This window comes from Plecotus auritus (assembly GCF_963455305.1).
Source record: "Plecotus auritus genome assembly, chromosome: 2".
Taxonomy (NCBI): Eukaryota; Metazoa; Chordata; class Mammalia; order Chiroptera; family Vespertilionidae; genus Plecotus; species Plecotus auritus.
The window spans coordinates 5,734,765-5,754,854 of NC_137771.1; the positions used below are offsets into that span (position 1 = coordinate 5,734,765).

At 40.7% G+C, this 20,090-nt stretch overlaps 1 protein-coding gene across 11 annotated transcripts in view; it reads left to right on the forward strand.

Moving 5' to 3' along the window:
- Positions 1 to 20,090, forward strand: part of KIF1B (kinesin family member 1B) — a 138,735-nt gene that overhangs the window by 24,088 nt on the left and 94,557 nt on the right. For all 11 annotated transcript variants that reach the window (XM_080656795.1, XM_080656803.1, XM_080656799.1 and 8 more), the window contains exons 3-5: positions 13,184 to 13,260; positions 14,122 to 14,301; positions 18,248 to 18,313. In XM_080656795.1, coding sequence (XP_080512921.1) covers positions 13,184 to 13,260; positions 14,122 to 14,301; positions 18,248 to 18,313 — 323 coding nt within the window. The remainder of the gene's footprint in view (positions 1 to 13,183; positions 13,261 to 14,121; positions 14,302 to 18,247; positions 18,314 to 20,090) is intronic.

The window sequence follows — 20,090 nt, forward strand, 5'->3', positions numbered from 1 at the left end:
GTTTGAAAAATACTTGTTAATTTTTTTTTCTTTTTGGTTAGTTTTGGTACCCAAATTGTGACATTCAGTGAGAATATATATATTTTAAAGGCAGGAACAATAGAAGCTATCACTAAATTGGAGGAGGCCTTTGATATTGTATGTTTGCACCTGCTTTTTATTACAGGGTATAATTTAAACTTATTCAATAATCTAAATAAGTTGTTTTCACATCTAGATCCTAAAACAGCAAAGAGAAAAGACTGGGTAAAATGTAGGAAGCCTAGTCCCTCTTTGCTGCTTTGCATCTTATTGTTCTAGACTTTTGAGGTTGCCTTAATTAAAATCCGAACTGTGGCCTTTATCTGTGCATTTGTTGTTGTTTTTTCCATAGGAGAAAGTAGCCATGTCCCATTTATTTTGTTTTTAATAAATTTTTGTTGATTTCAGAGAGGAAGGGAGAGGGAGAGAGAAAATCATCAATGATGAAAGAGAATCATTGATTGGCTGCCTCCTGCATGCCCTACACTGGGGATCAAGCCTGCAACTCGGGCATATGCTCAGACCGGGAATTGAACAGCGACCTCCTGGTTTATAGGTTGATGCTCAACCACTGAGCCATGCTGGCCAGGCTAATTCATTTTTTATTGAAATACTAGAGGCCCGGTGCATGGATTCGTGCATGGGTGAGGTCCCTCGGCCTCGCCGGCGATCGGGGCCGATTGCGGCAGCTGGCCTGCCAGGGGGAGGGACCACAGGAGGTTGGCCCCAGCAGCAAGCTAAGGCACAGCCGATTCCACGAGGAATTATGCTCCCTCCTCCCTCCTGCCTGGGTCCGGGGTGCGGGTGAACCAGATTCGGGCTGTCAGGACCCCAACAGCAAGGTCTGAGTCAGTGCACATCATAGCTACCGGCTGGTCGTCCGTTCCGGTCGTTTGGTTGTAATGGTTGCTTAGGCATGTTTACAGTATATAGAGACAGTTGCTATCCTATCTAATAAAGAGGGAATATGCTAATTGACCGTTATGCCCTCAAAGATGGCGGCGCCCACAGCCACAAGATGGAGGCGTCCAGTCCCCTCAGCTCCCCAGCCGCCCAGGGCTGGCCCGAGGCGCAGGTAAGCCTCGGATGGCGGCTGCCCAGCTGCCCAGGGCTGTCTGAGGCTCAGGTAACCAGGGCCAGCCGAGGCTTGTGCTGCCGGCAGTGGCAGCAGCAGAGTTGTGATGGGGGCGTCGCCTTCCCCTGATTGCTGGGTCACCTCCTGCCCCTGAGGGCTCCCAGACTCTGAGAGGGGCAGGCCAGGTTGAGGGACCCCCCCCCCCCCATCTCCAGTGCATGAATTTTCATGCATCGAGCCTCTAGTAACATTATATTGCTTTCAGGTGTATGACATTTGCAATTCTCAAGAGGTGTTTTGGAGTTCATTTTTAAAAGTTCATGCCACCAACTTATGCTGATTGCTTTTGTTAGTTGCCCAGTGTGGTGTGAGGCGCTGTAATTGGAGCTAGGAATGCCATTAGTGAGACCTACTACAAAGGGCCCACTACTTTGGTCATATGGTAAGCGAAGTGTGGGTATTCATAGACTTAATTTTTGGTAGTATATCAAGAATTGTGCTTATTTTATGAAAACATTTCTATTTGTGGATGATTGATGTATAAGTAGAGTTGGTAGAAATATGAAATTAGGTTTTTGAGAGCATTTATAGGACATCAGGTTTTTGTTATTCAGCAAGGATAGGCTGGGAGGGCACAAACCTCTCAGAGAGTTTTTAGTCTTGGAGATAAATAATAAAAGCCGTGTGATGACTGTTAATGAAAGCATTGAGGGAAGACATCTGAATAATTGAGGGATAGGGCCAGGAAAGGCAGGAATGTCTGGAAAGCCTTTTTGTTTTGGCAGTACAGAAAACAGTATGGCCAGAATTAGCAGAAGCCGCCTAAGTGAGGAAAAGATTTAACTACATTTACTGTTTCCTTATGACATTGTTCTGGTCTGATACCTAAGAATTCCTTTCGTAACTGAATAAACTTGAGTAGGCAAAAATGGATGAAGGGAAAAACAAAAGCAGCTTTTATTGGTTGTTTTTTGTGGGGGTTTTTTTGTACTCTATTGCCTTTTAGTGGGGGGAGGGGAGCTTGATTAGTAATTAACAATAGTAATGAACCACGTCAGGCACAACTAGGCACTTACAGATTGTAACTCATTTAATCTTCACAATAGTCCTGTGCAGATACTTACTTTTTGGGGGAAAAAAAGTTTTTATTGATTTCAGAGAGAGGAAGGGAGAGGGAAAGAGAGAGAGAAACATCATTGATGAGAATAATGGATTGGCTGCCTCTTGCATGCTCCCTACTGAGGATTGAGCCCCCAACCTGGGCTTGTGCCCTGACCAGGAATTGAACCGGGATCTCCTGGTTCATGGGTGGACACTCAACCACTGAGCCCAACGGCCCAGGCCATATTTACTCCTATTTCCCCCATTCATAGGCAGGAGGATAGATGCTGGCTAACATGCCTGGAATTGCACATCTAGGAATTGGGAGAACTAGAAAATGCTGTGTGGCTCCAGAGCCATATTGCCTCTCAAAATATTTATATTGTTTTTCTATTCTGTGTAAATACTGAATGTCTGTGTCTAACTTGAATTTAACTGTTAGATTAAAATTTACTATTCCTTTTTTTAAAAGTTTTTTTAAAAATATATTTTTATTGATTTCAGAGAGAAAGGGAGAGGGTGAGAGAAATGGAAACATCAATGATGAGAGAGAATCATTGATCGGCTGCCTCCTGCCTGCCCTACACTGGGGATCGAGCCTGCAACCCAGGCATGTACTCTTGACTGGAATTGAACCCGGGACCCTTCAGTCTGTAGGCCGACGCTCTATCCACTGAGCAAAACCAGCTAAGGCAGATTAAAATTTATTTTAATGTCCTTTCGGATGTAGGGAAATTATGAATAAAAAGGATATTAATATTAGCTCAGACAGCTTTGTTCCATTTAGATTGAGTGAAAGCTAGCTGAGGCCTTCCAAATGATCTCCCGTCAAAATCATTCAACATTTTCTTAGTCCCTGGTCGGGTAGCTCATTTGGTTAGAGCATCATCCCGATACTCCCAGGGGTTGGGAACCACTGGCTCGAGGGCCACATAAGGCAAGCGAAATCATTTGGTCTGGCCTTGCAAAGACATTAGGGATGAGTTAATTAAATGTTTGACCAAATATAGCAGGCTAATGTTTAAGTTGATAATTTTGTATGGCCCACGAGTGATGTTATGAATATCCAAATGGCCCTTGGCAGAAAAAAGGTTCCGCACCCCTGCAATATGCCAAGGTGTCAGGTTCATTCCTTGGTCAGAACACATACAATAATTAACCAATGAATGCCTAAATAAGTGGAACAACAAATGTTTATTTCTCTCTCTCTCTCTCTCTCTCTCTCTCTCTCTCATCATAAATAAAAATTAACAAACATTTGCTAAGGAAGAGTAGAATGATTGTTAACTGAGAGTTTGTTTAATATTTATTATAGTTAGCATGTTTATTTTATACCCAGTTAATAAAATTGTGACACTAATAGAGCTGGTAGTTTTTCTTCCTATTGTATGTTTATTTTTAATACGAAGGGATTTGAGTATATCAGGAACATAGAGTATATTTATCCTGATTATAAGATTTGGAATCTAAGTTTGTTATTGTAAATAATTATAGGTCTTTTGCTCAAATCTTCCTTATGGCAATATGCTTTACCACTTTATTATATTTCTGGAAATACATTATTCTGAGTAGGGAGGGGGCTGCTTATGGGTTTTGGTTTTATGATTTTGGAATATAAATGGTGTACAAAATACTTCTATTGTGTGCCATTTTTCTTAATTTTGGCTACGGGAAGATTTTGGAAGAGAAAGTTTGCTGAAGATGTCACTGGGATTTTTAACAAACACCACACATGCTGTGATAGAAAAGTTAATATAAAGTTACAGTGTTACCACACTGATATGTTAATTGTAGTTGTAGGCAAATTCTTTAGTAGTTTGCCAACAACAGTATAATTGCTACATAGAGACTCTGAGATTTAGATAAACAAAATTATTCTGGAGAATAAATGGCTTTTAAGTACAAATTTTGTTTTGACTGCCTTGTTTTTTAGTGGTTAGTAATTAAAACATTATTTCTGCATCTGTATGCTGAAGTAACAAAGCAGGAAAGAAGGCAAGGAAAAAAGGGTAAAATTAAGGGACTTAATGAATTTTGTAAGGCTAATTTTGACTTGAAGGGACTCCACAAAAGAGAAGATGGTCCTTGGTTCATCAGTAAATGCAAACCTATGGAACATTTATGGTAGTCCTTTTAAAGGCATTTCCATTTTTCTTGGCTAAGGGTCTGCAAGTAAGCCTTTCCATGGAAGATGCTGTCCTGGTCTTCACTCTTCAGCTCTCCAAAGGAAATGACAGTCACAGCATGAGGAATAAAACATTTGAAGATGAAAAGGGAAAGCTGTGTAAGATGTAGGGAGGGGATAAAGGTGGGATCATCTTCCCTTTGGACTTGGGGAAAGATACAATAAGATCGTCAGTTTTGAGGCTGCCTTTCTGATATATGAAGGGAAACTTAAGAAAACAGCATTGAAACTAGACAAGGTCTGAATAGTGTTGGGGAGCCAAGGCCCAGAGGTGAGGGTAAGCAGAGCGAGTTTTTGGGGAAGTCGGGATGTAGCCCGAATAAAGACTCCTTCCCTTAGGGAATCCAGAGGGTGGTTATGGTAATAAGCATTGTATTAGTAGCAGCTAATACAGCGTGACTTCATCCTGGAAACATTTCCGCCTCTTCGCTCTCAGTACCCATGCTCTCCTGATAGCCTTCCTTACTCACAAGCCGTTCTCCGTTCTTCCTCACCTTCCTGTGTGAACCAGGACTTTGTCTCTTTGAGCTCTTCTCTGTCTAGAGAAGACAGACTCCCTAAGTGATTTTACCCAGGCTCAAGGCTTTAAATGTCATTGAGGGTGGTGACTACCAAATCCATTTCTCTAGCCTGGACCTCTCTGTAGAACTATAGGCTTGTCTGCCCAGCTGCTAACTTAACTCTGAAAGCCTAAGAAGTATTTCAGCAGAAACACTTATTTTTCCTCCCTACCCACCTAAAGTGGTTCTTCCTTCATTCTTACTCATTCTTTTAGTTTGGGGTCCCTTTTGCCTTCCCTCTCTTTCTTACAGGCCAACTGTAATTCATCAGTAAGTCCTGTCATCTCTGCCTTCACAAGCTATCTTGGATCCAGTTACTTTTTATCATTTTCACTCTTATCTAAGTCAATACTGCAATAGCCTCCTGTTTCTCTCTTCCTGCTCTTGTTCCTGCGCAGTAGCCAGTCATAGTTTGGAAAAGTAAATTAGATTATGTCACCCCCTCTGCTTAAAATCCTTCCTTGGCTTCTATCACTTTTAGAATTAAAAAAACACACACACAACCCTCACACTGGCCACCAGGAATTTGGCCTCTGGCTAGCTATGTGATTTCACACCTTGTCAATGTCTACCCTTCTGATTACACTGGTGGTCATACCTGTTCCTCAGATGTCATTCAGATCCCTGCTTAAATATCACCTTCTCAGAGGTGGCAGCCTGCCCACTCTTATTTGAAATAACCATCCCTGCTCTCACCTTTTATCTCCTAACTCTGTATTTTGTGTGATTATAGGTCTGTCTCCTCCATTGGCTACTCCAGAAGGATGGAAATAACTCTTTTGCTTGCATTTATATTCCTAGCACAGTGCCTGGTGCATAGTTTATACTTAATAAATGTGCTCAGTGAATGTGTCCCATGAATGAAAATGCTGTTTAACTTTTCCTTTCTTAAAATAGGATCTTGAGAATTTTTTTACAACCGCCGTTTCTTTAGAAAGATTATTAGCATGGAAGCCGATTCAGACTTGGGGTACTTGGAGAGCTGAGCACACTGAGTAAAAGCACAGACAGCAAAGGCACAGGGGCTGTTGATGACCAGGCAGAAGACCAGGGAAAGGACTTGTCTAGTTGGGTGCCATTGTAATGTAGTATTTTTGTTTGTTTGTTTGTTTTAATATTTATTTATTAAATTGATTGGGGTGACATTGGTCAATGTGAACATATAGATTCAGGTGTGGGTTTCTATTTTACAGTATTTGTATATTGCACCATGCGCCCACCACCCAGGGGGTGGGAGGAGTAGGGGATTCTAATAAATGGTGACAGGAGAAGATTTGACTTTGAGTGGGTGCATGATTTTTTTAAAGTTCTAATAGCTTTCTTTTCCCTACGGGTAAAACACCATAGACCAGTGGTCGGCAAACTGCGGCTCGAGAGCCACATGCGGCTCTTTGGCCCCTTGAGTTTTTAGCAAAGGCCAGCTTAGAGTACCCTAATTAAGTTAATAACAGTGTACCTACCTATATAGTTTAGGTTTAAAAAATTTGGCTTTCAAAAGAAATTTCAGTCGTTGTACTGTTGATATTTGGCTCTGTTGACTAATGAGTTTGCTGACCACTGCCATAGACCCTAACTGACATTAACCCTCCAGTCCAGCACGTCTCCTCTGAAGCACTGCCAGGGGTCCTAAAACTTTTTAAACAGGGGGCCAGTTCACTGTCCCTCAGACTGTTGGAGGGCCGGACTATAGTTAAAAAAAAAAACTATGAACAAATTCCTATGCGCACTGTGGGCCCGGGATGAGTTGGCTGCTAAAGCAGAACAGGCAGCGGCATCCGGCGGGCCGGATAAATGTCCTCAGCGGGCCGCGTGTGGCCCGCGGGCCGTAGTTTGAGGACGCCTGCGAGTAATGCACTGTTACACATCATTTCCTAGTGCTACTGCAGTCTCCCTTCTCAGACCTGCATGAAGTTAGGGAGTGGGCCATTACCTGGGAGAATAGCGTTCCTGGTAGAGCAGTAAATAGAGTCCCTGAGTGATAATTACACTGTGTCTTTAATAAGAAGGCCAATGGACTTGGAGTGACTGGTGAATCTTTGGAGAGAAGGTCAGAGAGGGAGTGGGAGATGGAGCCATTATAAAGCCTCCTGGGGTTTTATTTGATGTATGATGGGAAGCCATTGAAAAGTTTTCTCTAGAACCTTGACAAGGATGTCTGAGAAAGCTTACTGCCTGCAATGTGGCGATTAGACTCCTCCAGGGCTCGGGGCGGGGGCGGGGGCGGGGAACCCAGTCAGGAGGTATTGCAGTCATCCTGGTGAGAGAGATGGTGGCTTGGCCCAGGGTGATATGATGGTAATGGTAAGAAGCCATGGGATTCTGGATACATTGGAAATTGGAGCTGACAGGATAGATAAGAGGTGGAAGGTTAGAGAAAAAAGTCAAATACGACTCCAAGATCATCTGTGAAAAGTTGCTTTTGGAGGTGAATCCAGGTGTGGAATATAAGAGAAATCTTGATTGGAGAAGAAGCTTCAGGTGCAGAGGAGTTTAAAAGGGACCTTGAAAAGGTGATTTTATAGGAAATAAAGCAATATGAAGTATATAGCACTTAAAGTAAGAGTTATGTTCTGACTCAGTCCTCAAAAAGTCTATGCCTTGCAGGAAAAGTGGTCATTTTGATGCTGGGTGGCACCAGGGAGGTCAAGGGAGGCCTCAACCCGATCCAGGTTCTTGTCACAGAACAAGAAAGGATTCAAGAGTGTTACAGAGGATTTAACAAAGTGCAATAAAATTTTTAAAGTGATAGTACGACTTGAGAAGTGAGAGTGGGCAACCTCGGAGAACGAGACACCATTCGATGGGGTCTGGGTGGAAGGTTTTTATCAAACGTGATGACTGCTGAGGGCAAAGGTACTGAAAGCACAGTAATCACTGGCTGATAGTTTCATGAACCATCACGTGCAGGAAGCCAGCTTCACAAAAGAAGCCCACAAGAAGTATGTCAACGATGACATGAAATCAGTCCAAGGGAAACTTGAAGAACAGAGACCAGAAAGAGTAAAACCTTTTATGAAAGAGTAAATCCTTTTATGATGGGCTGCAGAACATATCAACCACATCCATGCTAATTTCAAAACCTCCCAGTTCTTTATTGGTGAAAACAGATGGCATGGTTGTTTTCTTTAAGGATGGCTTAGAAATGGAAAAATGTTAACAAATTTGGCAATTTGGATCTATCACCTGTCATCGTAACTGGCTGCTGTTTTTCTTTTCTTTTTTAAAAACTATGAAACGCTTCATGAAGTTGCGTGTCATCTGTGTGCAGGGGACATGCTAATCTTCTCTGTATCATTCCAATCTTAGTTATGTGCTGCCAAAGCGAGCACCTGGCTACTGCTTTCCATCTACACATGAGGACTAGGACAATGGGACTGATGTTATCTTGAGCTCTTTGTTTATTTTGACCTTGATATATTTGGAGCAGAGGCATTGTTTTTAGAATAACGTGTCATGCCCTGGCCGATTTGACTTAGTGGATGGAGCGTTGGCCTGCGGACTGAGGGGTTCCGGATTCGATTTTGGCCAAGGGCACATGCCCAGGTTGCGGGCTTGATCCCCAGAGGGGGGCGTACAGGAGGTAGCCGATCAATGATTCTCTCTCATCATTGATGTTTCTATCTCTCTCTCCCTCTTCCTTTCTCTCTGAAATCAATAGAGAAGTAAAAAAAGAAAGAAAGTAAGAAAGAAAGATATGATGGAATTAAAAAAAAAAAGAATAATCTGTCATGTAGGTCGTCTAAAAATAAAATGCATTTGAACTCATTTGAAAAAAAAAAAAAAACAAGGTAGAATACCTCTTATTGGAAATTAACGTTTGTGTAGTGCTTTACATATTTAATCCCGTGAATTATCTCAGTTTTTAAGAGGACACAAAAGTGAAACAATACCCAAGATCACACCAAAAAAATCTAAATATATTTTTATTGTTTTTTGTATGTGTAGAATATTAAAGATACCGATATATAGGTACTGATGCTGGTCCTTTGAGTTCAAAACCTATAACCTTTCTGATTAAATGTACTGTCTCCCCTTTCCTCTCTCTCTCTCTTTTTAGTGTCTAAAGTTTTACATATGTCTCTTTTTTCCCCATTGATCCCCCCCCAGCCATTCCCACCCCGAGGGCAAGCCCCCCTGCCCCAGTGTCTGTGTCCATGGGTTATGCTAATATGTATTCATACAAGTCCTTTGGTTGATTTCTAACCCCCCACCTTCCCTGCCATTTCCCCCTCTCTTTTTATTAGTGGTTGGAAATATCCTATTTCTTAGTTGTGTTAAAGGAAGTGGGTTAGATCTCAACTGTTACTAATTCAGAAAGAAAAGTCCGTTGGGCCCTGCCGGTGAGCTCAGTGGTTGAGTCCCCAGGTTTTTCAGGCTCGATCCCCAGTAGGGGGTGTGCAGAGGCACCTGATCAATTATTCTCTCATCATTGATATTTCTCTCTATATATCCCTTTCCTTCCTCTCTCTCTAAAATCAATAAAAACATATTCTAAAAAAGAAAAATCCTTTGGCACATTTGAAAACATTGATTCATTGTCCGTGGAAGTAATAGTGGACTTATGATGAGTTCAAGTGCTGTCATTAATTTTTTAAAAATATTTTATTGATTTTTTACAGAGAGAAAGGGAGAGGGATAGAGAGTTAGAAACATCGATGGGAGAGAAACATCGATCAGCTGCCTCTTGCACACCTCCTACTGGGGATGTGCCCGCAACCAAGGTACATGCCCTTGACTGGAATCGAACCTGGGACCCTTCAGTCCGCAGGCTGACGCTCTATCCACTGAGCCAAACCAGTCAGGGCTGTCATTAATATTTTTATAAGTTTTTTTCATTTGCAGAGTTCTGGGGTTTCTTAATCTTTTATCAGGAAATATTAAAGACAGTACAATCCTATATAATAAAACGGTATTATGCAGCTCACAAGATGGCTGCCTACGATCAGGCCAGCAGGGGGGTTAGTGAGGGACGACCAAACAACTGAACAGCAGGCTGGGTGGGGCGACCAGGCCGGTGGGGGGGCCGTGAAGGGTGACCAGGCCAGTAGGGGGGGCAGTTGGGGGCGACCAGGCCAACAGGGGAGGCAGTAAGGTGTGACCAGGCTGGCGGGGGGGCAGATAGAAGCGACCAGGCCGGCAGGGAGGGGGCAGTTGGGGGCGACCTGGCAGGCAGCGGGGGGCATTTAGGGGTGACCAGGCCAGCAGGGGGGGCAGTTAGGGGCGATCAGACCATCACACAGAGGCAGTGAGGGGTAATCAGGCTGGCGGGGGGGGGGGCAGTTAGGGGCGACCAGGCAGGCATGCAGGCAGGTGAGCGATTAGGAGGCAGCGGTTCAGGATTGTGAGAGGGATGTCCGACTGCCGCAAGGGGTCCCAGATTGGAGAGGGTGCAGGCTGGACTGAGGGGACCCCCCCTCCCCCGTGCACAAATTTCGTGCACCGGGCCTCTAGTGAATATATAAATATAAAGAATACTATGAAACAACCCTATAACTACTACCCAGCCTAACATAGAAATTACCCATACCTTCAAAGGCTTTCTGCTTACACTTTCCCCTTAAAACAGGTAACAACAATATTAAATTTTGCATTGTTCTGAGGTGTCTTAAAGAATATTTTTTAGGAATTTAAAAAAAATTAATATTTGGGTAAATTTAATCTTGTTTTTTAAAAAATATATTTTTATTAATTGGAGAGGAAGTTAGAAGGGAGAGATAGACATATCAGTGATGAGAGAGAAGCATTGATTGGCTGCCTCCTGCAAACCCCACACTGGGGATCAAGCACGCAACCTGGGCATGTGCCTTGATTGGGAATCGAACCGTGACCTCCTGGTTCATAGGTCGACGCTCAGCCGCTGAGCCACACCAGCCGGGCTGACATAACTATTATGTAAATAACTTTAAAATTATACTTTGATTTACTTATGTTTTTAAAAAGGGTTTTGTTTAAAAAGCAGCTTGGTGTCAAAGCTGGAAGCTAGGAACATTTATTAGTTTCAGAAGTTTCAACCATCTGGGAGGAGTGAATATGGAGGAAAAGGATTTTGTGTGTATGAAGGAAATTACTCACTGGTATAGTTTTTCTTCTTTACTAGGAAAAGGAAAACAGAGGGGTAGGATCTGAAAACTAGATCTTTCTTAAGTTGTTCTTGGCAGAATTGGTACCAATGAAAAGACTTAATGAGTCCTAGCAGGTTTGGCTCAGTGGATAGAGCATTGGCCTGTGGACTAAAGGATCCCGGGTTCGATTCCGGTCAAGGGCACATACCTTGGTTTCAGGCTCCTCCCTGGCCTGGGCCCTGGTTGGGCGCGTGCGGGAAGCAGCCAATCAATGTGTTTCTCTCACATCCATGTTTCTCTTTGTCTTTCCCTCTGTCTTCCACTCTCCCTAAAAAATCAATGGAAAAAATATCCTCCGGTGAGGATTAACAAAAACAAACAAAAGACTTAATGAAACATGCTTAAAAGATTTATAATAGCAGATTTTCTAAAGGTTAGAAGTGTTTGTTTTAACCATGCTTTTTTAATGGTGAAGACTACAGAAGTCATATCCTAGGTCTCATCTCGTCATTGTCCTTATTGCTGAGCCACTGAAACCTGGAATGTGGTTCATGCAGCATGACACTAACTTCCTTTTCGCCTGGTAGAGTTTGTATGTGGTCTTTCATGTTTTAGGAACTATAAACATTAAGTTCCTAGTTTTAAATGGGTAAGAAGAGTGTTAAATGCCTGTGGTATACTTTTAGGGGGTAGTCATAATATATGTGCATACTCATACATATATGTGCGCATATTCATTAAAGATACCTTACTGGCAATGGCTGCATGTAGGGAATAAGCATTTAAATGATGAGTATTTTGGCTCAGAGTGGGCTCTGGAGCCAAACTCTCTAAGTTCGCATCCTGGATTGGCACTAGCTTGTTCTGTAGCCTTGAGTAAGTTATTTAAACCTCTTTGTGATGGTTTATCTATTAAATGGGGATAATTAAGCATCTACCTTATTGAGTGGTTGGGGGGATTAAATAGATTAGTACATAGAAAGTACTTACAGCTTGGGGGAAGTGCTCCATGAATGTTGGCTGTTACTTAAATATTATATGTAATGTCTTTTGTTTAGAAACTTCTTCTTTAAGTTACCATTTGTGTGGGGGAAGATGTTCTTTAGAACCATGTCTTCCTGTCACATGACTGTGTGCAGTGTGAGCCTTAGTAATACTCTCTCAGTATTTGAGGTTGGAACGTAAGTGCGTGGCCGTACCCAGTGGAATCCAGCAAGAACAAGAGAGAGAACTAAGCACCCTAGCAACTGTTGCTATTTGTGTCCTGAGCAGCAGCTGCTCTGGTCAGATTTATTTTTTAATCCTGATCTCACTGATACCCTGGGATGTGGCCCTGCCTTAGAGAAGTAGGTTAGTTTAGATGTCTGGTCTTTGAGGAGGTTTCATGAACACATGTTACAAGGATTCTATTCCATGTGAAATCTGAGGAGCCAGCGCTTTATGTGTATGAGAAAGGGACAGAGGCTAAGCCTCAGCGGTCAGTCCCTGAAGTGAACTGTGTCAGGATTAATCACATGACAAATCACTGTTAATATGGGCAGTGAGACTTCCTGCTTTTCAGTCAAAAAGTAATTTTGCTGTAAAAACATTCTACAGAAGATTTAGAAGATTCCACTGTACACACTCATATACGCAAATGTACACACATACATATATATATGATCATTACGTATTAGTTATCAGCTGTGGATTTCAGAAATAAGATTATCTTTTCAATGAATGCTTTATTACCAAAAGCTTTTCTGAAGTAGATAGAGCTTTAAAAAGAGTTTGTTTCAAATAGTGGCTAGATTGATTCAATAATTTTCTAATTTTTATTTCTGATGTGTTGAAATATTTGAAGCCTTACGAAGCACCTTGAATAGTAATATGGCCCATTTACAGATTTTGGCTGCTTTCTTACCTCGGATTCAGTCATAAACTATTTAATGAGCACCTACTGTCTACCAGGCTCTGCTCTGAATCCTGGTGACACTTAGTGAATGTTACTGGTCTGATTATTTTCAAATTATATATGTAGATCATCTATTAAAAATGAGATTTTTGTTTTTGAGTACCCTATTTAGATTCAGCAGTAATTTACTGATTTGGATGTTTTGAATTTACCATATAACATCATGTTGAACTAAAGAACATGTAATTGAGTGACTTATAAAATCAAAACATTTTCATCCTCTAGGTATTGTTAACCCAAAGAACCCAAAGGAAGCTCCAAAGTCCTTCAGCTTCGACTACTCCTACTGGTCTCACACCTCGGTGAGTATACTCATGGTGCTGCAGAGGAGCAGGGCTTGAAGGGTTTTTTAATGTGTTTCGAAAGAGCTTCAGGTCCAACAAGAAAAACAGAGGTTACCAACATCTAGGAAAATGGAGAGTGGCCCTTCGCAGTATCCGTATTCAGCATAGAACCCTCAGTCCTGCTGGCTTCGAGGGCTTTCTCCTAAACTAGAGTTTGCTTCTGCATCTCCTTGTTATTCTTTAGTTCTTTGTATTTCCTGTTTTGTGTTGGAAAAGGAGATGTTTTAAACCAGTGGTCGCCAACCTTTCGGACCTCACGGACCACCAGTGGTCTGCGGCCCACCGGTTGGCGACCGCTGCTCCAAAGGTTCCCTTAAACCAGCGGTCGCCAACCTTTCGGACCTCATTGATAAAGCCTAATTGGCAAGGGAAGGGTCTAGGCAAGGGGTTGGGAACATACTTCACTGAAAGCGGTGTTGAGATATAGCCGTACTACCAGTAACAAGTTCAAAAAGTATTTTTATATGTGGACTTGACCTTTGATCTTTCAGTCCCATTTCCTCTTAAGAAAATTTTCTTGGAGCTCCCTATGAATGGAAGAGTGGTATTTGTAAAGTTATGGAAAATGAAATGTAATCATGTCAGATAATTTCATGTAGATTTTTTACGTATGGCTGACCTGGATAATGGATAACTCTAATAGTGCATGTGTGCGTATAAAATGAGAAAAACAAACAACATGTAGAGGAAACTTTAAAAATATATGTTTTAGGTGATTAGTCTGATTCAAAGCACTTGTACTTATTAGAGCAGTAATCAAATAAGCATAGGAAAGAATATGAATAAAATGTCATTTATTTCTCTTTTTAATCTTTATAGCCTGAAGATCCCTGTTTTGCATCTCAAAACCGTGTGTACAATGACATTGGAAAGGAAATGCTCTTACATGCCTTTGAGGGATATAATGTCTGTATTTTTGCCTATGGGCAGACTGGTGCTGGGAAATCTTACACAATGATGGGTAAACAAGAAGAAAGCCAGGCTGGCATCATTCCACAGGTAAACAAAAAACACCTAAAAACCTCTGTTCCTCATTACTCTTAGGCTTCAATGGCTTTAACAATTATTTTTATTTAGCAAACGGTTTATTCAGGGACTATCATACTAGTCATGAAGATAAATCACCTCTCTCTTTCCCCCAGAGGAACTAACAGTCTAGTGGAAGAGATTGACATATATACATGTCTACTTTAAAGGTGGGAAAGTTGATTTTTTGGTAAAGGTTTTGCTATGTATCTAATGTTATATTATTTTATCTTTTGAACAGTGTCACCAGCTTCTTCAAAAAGAGATAGTATGTAACAAGTTCTGTTCTGAATCCTGGAGACACTTAATGAATGTTGTTGCTCTGACTTTTTTTTAAAGCTCCATATATAGATCACCCCTTAAGAATCTGATTTTTTAAAATTATTATTTTTAAAATATATTTTATTGATTTTTTTACAGAGAGGGAGGGAGAGGGATAGAGAGTTAGAAACATTGATCAGCTGCCTCCTGCACATCCCCTACTGGGGATGTGCCCGCAACCAAGGTACATGCCCTTGACCGGAATTAAACCTGGGACCCTTCAGTCCGCTGGCTGATGCTCTATCCACTGAGCCAAACCAGTTAGGGCAAGAATCTGATTGTTTTTGATCACCTTGTTTAGAGATACTTTCCTTTTATTGTATTAGTTTAATACTATCACTTTAAGCTTGAACAGTGAAACTTCTTTTTTTTAAGAGCAGTTAGTCTTTTGATTTTGTATTGTTTGGAAATGGAGAGGAGTTGTGACATCAGTATTTAGAAGACACTTCTTTTTAAATAACACGAATATGGCTTTTATTAATGATATTTGGAATTAATTTTAAAGAGGTTTTTTGTTTGTGTTTTTTTGCGTTGTTTTTTTTTTGTTGTTGTCTTTTTACTATAGGCCTAGTGTGACCATCTCTATATTTTGAGAGTAAAATACAGAAGCAATCGCTCCTTTTTCTGATAGATTAGTGGACTGTAATTTTGAATTCAGCTATGTAATTGAAATGTTCAATTAGTAACAAAGATAAGAAAAACTTTAGAAAAAAATGGGACATACTAACATACATATCTTTTTTCTGTAAAAAAATTTCTCTAAGACATACAGGATGGGGCAAAAGTAGGTTTACAGTAGTTTGTGTGAAAAATAATACAATAATCCTCCTATATAAGAAAAGAGAAACATGTAAATTGACCGTACCTCTGGCACACTTACCAGCCAATCAGGAGTGAGTATGCAAATCAACCCAACAAAGATGGTGGGTTAATTTGCATACACAAGCGCCAGGCGGAGAGCAGAGCAGGAGAGCCGGCAGAGAGTGGAGTGGCTTGGGGAACTTGGCTCCCCGAGCCACCAGACAGAGAGCAGAGAGGGAGAGCTGGCGGTTTGGAGGACTTGGCAGAGCAGGAGCCAGTGGGATGGAGACAGAGCAGGAAGGGAAATCCCAGAGCATGGGGAGCACCAGGAATTCTGGGAATAGTAGTTCTGGTGGCAGCCCCAGGACCAATAGCGGAAGCCCAGAGCACGGGGAGCACCAGGAAGGCTGGGAATCGTAGTTCTGGTGGCAGACGGATCTCCTAGACACTAGAGCAGTGGTCGGCAAACTCATTAGACAACAGAGCGGCAAACCGCGAGCCACAGTTTGCCGACCACTGCACTAGAGCAAAGTGAGCCTGGAGCAAGTTACTGTTGCGGTGGGGGATGGAGGGAAAGCAAAGGTGAGAAATATAAGTAAAATCAGAGTGTCTAGGAAAAATTAAAGGGAAGATATCCTAAAACTTCCAGGAAATCTCCACCAATGAAGCAAAGAAAAAAAAATGCCTCTATTATCTGTGAGCAACAAACCAAACTGGGTTGGGGTCTCAGACAATTCGCCCATATGATTGCAAAGACAGACAGAAACTCCCGGATTGGAGAGGGCACCCCTGAGGGCTCCCAGATTGGAGAGGGTACAGGTCAGGCTGAGGGACCCACCCCCCGTGCATGAATCTTCGTGCACCGGGCCCCTAGTTAATAAATAATAATAATACAAGAAAAAACTATTTCGCATACTCACGACTGTAAACCTACTTTTGCCGCATCCTGTATATTTGGGAATTGTCCTTCTCTGTTTATAGTAATAGCAATGGTTACAATGCTAATCGGAGAAAACATTCTGAAGCACTCCCTATGTGCCAATCATAAGTCAAGTGCTTGACAAATACTAGCTCATCTAATTCTCATATGAGGTAGGTGCTATTATTACCCTCATTTTACAGATGGGGAAACTGAGGCATGTGGTCATGACACTTGTTCAGAATCCAAATGCAGGAAAGTTAGTTTTGGAGTCTCTGCTTTTACTGCTATGTAATACTTTTTGGGCAATAAAATAATTATAGATTACAATTATGCCAAGTTATACTAAATAGTCATATTTATTTTATCCTATTACCACACTGTGTTTCTCCTTTTTCCTTTAATTTGTTTGTTACTAAAATTCTTGTATAATTACATATCTTTTCTGATAGAATTGTGGAATATTTTATTTTTTTAAATATATTTTATTGATTTTTAGAGAGGGAGAGGTAGAGAGAGATAGAAACATCAGTGATGAGAGAGAATGACTGATTGACTGCCTCCTGCATGCCCCCTACTGGGGATTGAGCCCGCAACCCAGGTATGTGCCCTTAGCCGGAATCGAACCGGGACCCTTCAGTCTGCAGGCCGACGCGCCATCCATTGAGCCAAACCAACCAGGCTGGAATATATTATTTTAATAAAAATCCAAAAGTATGGATTTTTTAAAAGGTGATTATTGTTATTTAGAAACTGCCAATTTTTGTTGTTAATCCTCCTTACCTGAGGATACTTTTTCCATTGCTTTTTCAGAGAGAGAGTGGGAGCGAGGGAACGAGGGAGGGAGGGAGGGAGGGAGGGAGGGAGGGAGGGAGGGAAGGACAAGGAAGGGAAGGAAGGAAACATCAATGCAAGACACATCAATTGATTGCCTCCCTCACAGGCCCTATGTGCCCTAGACTGGGAATCAAACCCTTGACCCTGTGGCGTGCAGGCCGACGCTCTAACCAACTACCCACGTCAGCCAGGGCTAGAAACTGCCTTTTATAATAAAATTTAAATTCTATTTAGACTGCTAGAAAATCACAAATGAATAGCTAGTTTTCCAAATGTATATTGATTTCCTTAATACTAAATATATAGCAGATGAAAATTCACTAGATTTTTAATTTTTTAAAAAAACTTACCACATTTTAATAAATTCAAGGGGTAGGGAGAATGAAATTTCATAATTTTTCTGATCTATAAAAATTAATGTTTTCTGTTAGAAATGTCACTGTGTAGTAGAGTAGCCTTTCGTAAAAGGTTTGGAGTCTTAAAACAGAGGTAAAGGGGAAAGTTTTATAGTCAAAATGATTCTTGAAAATACCTTCATTTATCTCTTCTCAGTAGTATGTATTCTCTCTCCGTATATGTGTGTGAATGTATGTAGTAACTGACAATTTATAAAAATAAAATTTATATATCACAGTAAGTAATGTGTGTACAAAATATAGTTGAATAGTATTACTGCTACAATAATAATTCTGATAGTAGAATTACTGTTACTGTATTATAGTATGAAGAGTTGAATTTACATAAATTAAATGTGCCAATGACATAGCACTATAAGAGACATAATTTCCTTCCCTTCCTCTAAATGTGGCTTTCTTTCTAAGGAAACATTGTTGAGATGCTGTTGTTGAGGGATTATATAGATAGGAAAAATGTATTTAAAACTGTCTTTCATTTCACTTAGAGAATTCACCTTTGTTGCTGATGCCATTAATTTTGGGGAAAAAAGAGAAAAGTGATATTACTAATTTGTGTAACAGTCCTGGGTAACTTAGTGCTTCTTTGATTCATGCTCTTCATCTCTCTCTCATTCTGTTTCTGTAGTTATGTGAAGAACTGTTTGAGAAAATCAATGACAACTGTAATGAAGAAATGTCCTACTCTGTAGAGGTGAGTACAGCCGTTGGTTAAAACCAGAGGCCTCCATACTCCATTGCCTCAACTGTTGCTTTTAAATGGCTCCAAATTATGACTGTACTATAGATCACTTAACCACTCCCCCGGTTTTGTACTTTTAGGCTATTTCTAAGTTTTTGTTATAATGAATAATGCTCTAATTAAATCCTTATTTATAAAACTGGCTTTAATTTCATTGATTTCCTTTGTATATATGTTGATGGTCAAAAAATGCATTTGAATTTCAGAAAGAAGCCCCCTCAGGGAGTGTAAGCATCCAAGTCTGCCTTTGTGAACATTTAGTATTTTTATTTTTTAACTTCGCCAGTTTGATAAGGGAAAATTCCTCACTCTTATTTAAATTTGAATTTCTTTGATTATTAGTATGGTTGAACATCTTATGCCTATGTCAGTTAACATGTTGGGATTGCAGTGTTTTTCTTCTTATTGTTATTTGTGTGAACTCTTTCGCTTTCATATTATTAATAATGATTTTTGACAGGCATATATAATCAAATCTCTCTCCCCCCCCCCTCGCCCCCCGTATAGTTGCTTATAATCTAGGAAAAGTTAGTATCCATCCATTGTATACCCTACAATGGATTTCCTTTTAAGAAGAGGTTTATAGAATTACTTTATATATATTAGTTTTTTGATAAACATTTCCCCTTTTTTTGTATGTGCTTTAAGAAGCTATTATTTTACACCCTCCCCATTTTTTGGTAGTTAATTTTATAGTCATTAATATTATTAAAATGTTCTTACCCTACTGCATGTATGGGCAACTAATTTTCTATAAAGGAGCCAAAATCATAACAATGGAGAAAGGAAAGTCTCTTCAATAAATGGTGTTGGGAAAAGTGGAAAGCCACATGCAAAAGAATGAAACTCGACTGCTATCTGACACCATAACATAGTGTTCTGTTAACATGAGCCTGTTCTGAGAAATTAAGCTGCTTTTAAAGCAAACTCTAGTTTATTACATTTTTAAAAATGTATATGTTTGCTTATCTATAGGACTTACACAATGTCTAGGTGATCTACTTAGATCTTTGGGTTTTTTTTCTTTACCTATAAAGTGTTGCATAAATTGATAAGTTTTAAAGGATTCTGCCTGTGACCATTATACACCAAAAGGGGAATGTGTTGCTCTAAAAATATTTTTTGTTAAATTGAATTCTCTTGTCTCATCCTATAACTATTCTGTTTTGAATCATATGACAGAATTTTTTGAGCTTGTGGGTAATAAAAAAGAAGCCCTTTTCTTTCATATCAGTCTGCGTTCATAGGCTTATTTGGACTGCAGTGTAGATCCCCAGTTGATACAGTGGTTTCTTAAATTTATGGGACCTCTGCCTCCTTTCTTGCCTTTCTCTTACTTATTCTGCTGCAGCCACACTGGATTTTTGTGCTGTTTCTGGAATACACCAGGAATGTTCCTAACTACAAGGCCTTTAATTTTCCTTCTGCCTGAATTTGTCTTTTCCTGGATATCTTTTGGCTGTTTTCCACCTCCTCCAGGTCTTTTGTTCATACTTACTGTTTCTTTGAGGCTTACCTTGACCATCCTATATAATAAAAGGCTAATATGCAAATCGATCGAATGGTGGAACGAAAGGTCTCTATGACGCACACTGACAACTAGGGGGCAGACACTCAACGCAGGAGCTGCCCCTTGGTGGTTAGTGTGCTCCCACAGGGGGAGCGCCGCTCAGCCAGAAGCCCTGAGCTGGGCACATGACTGGCGAACGCAACTGTGGTGGCGGGAGCC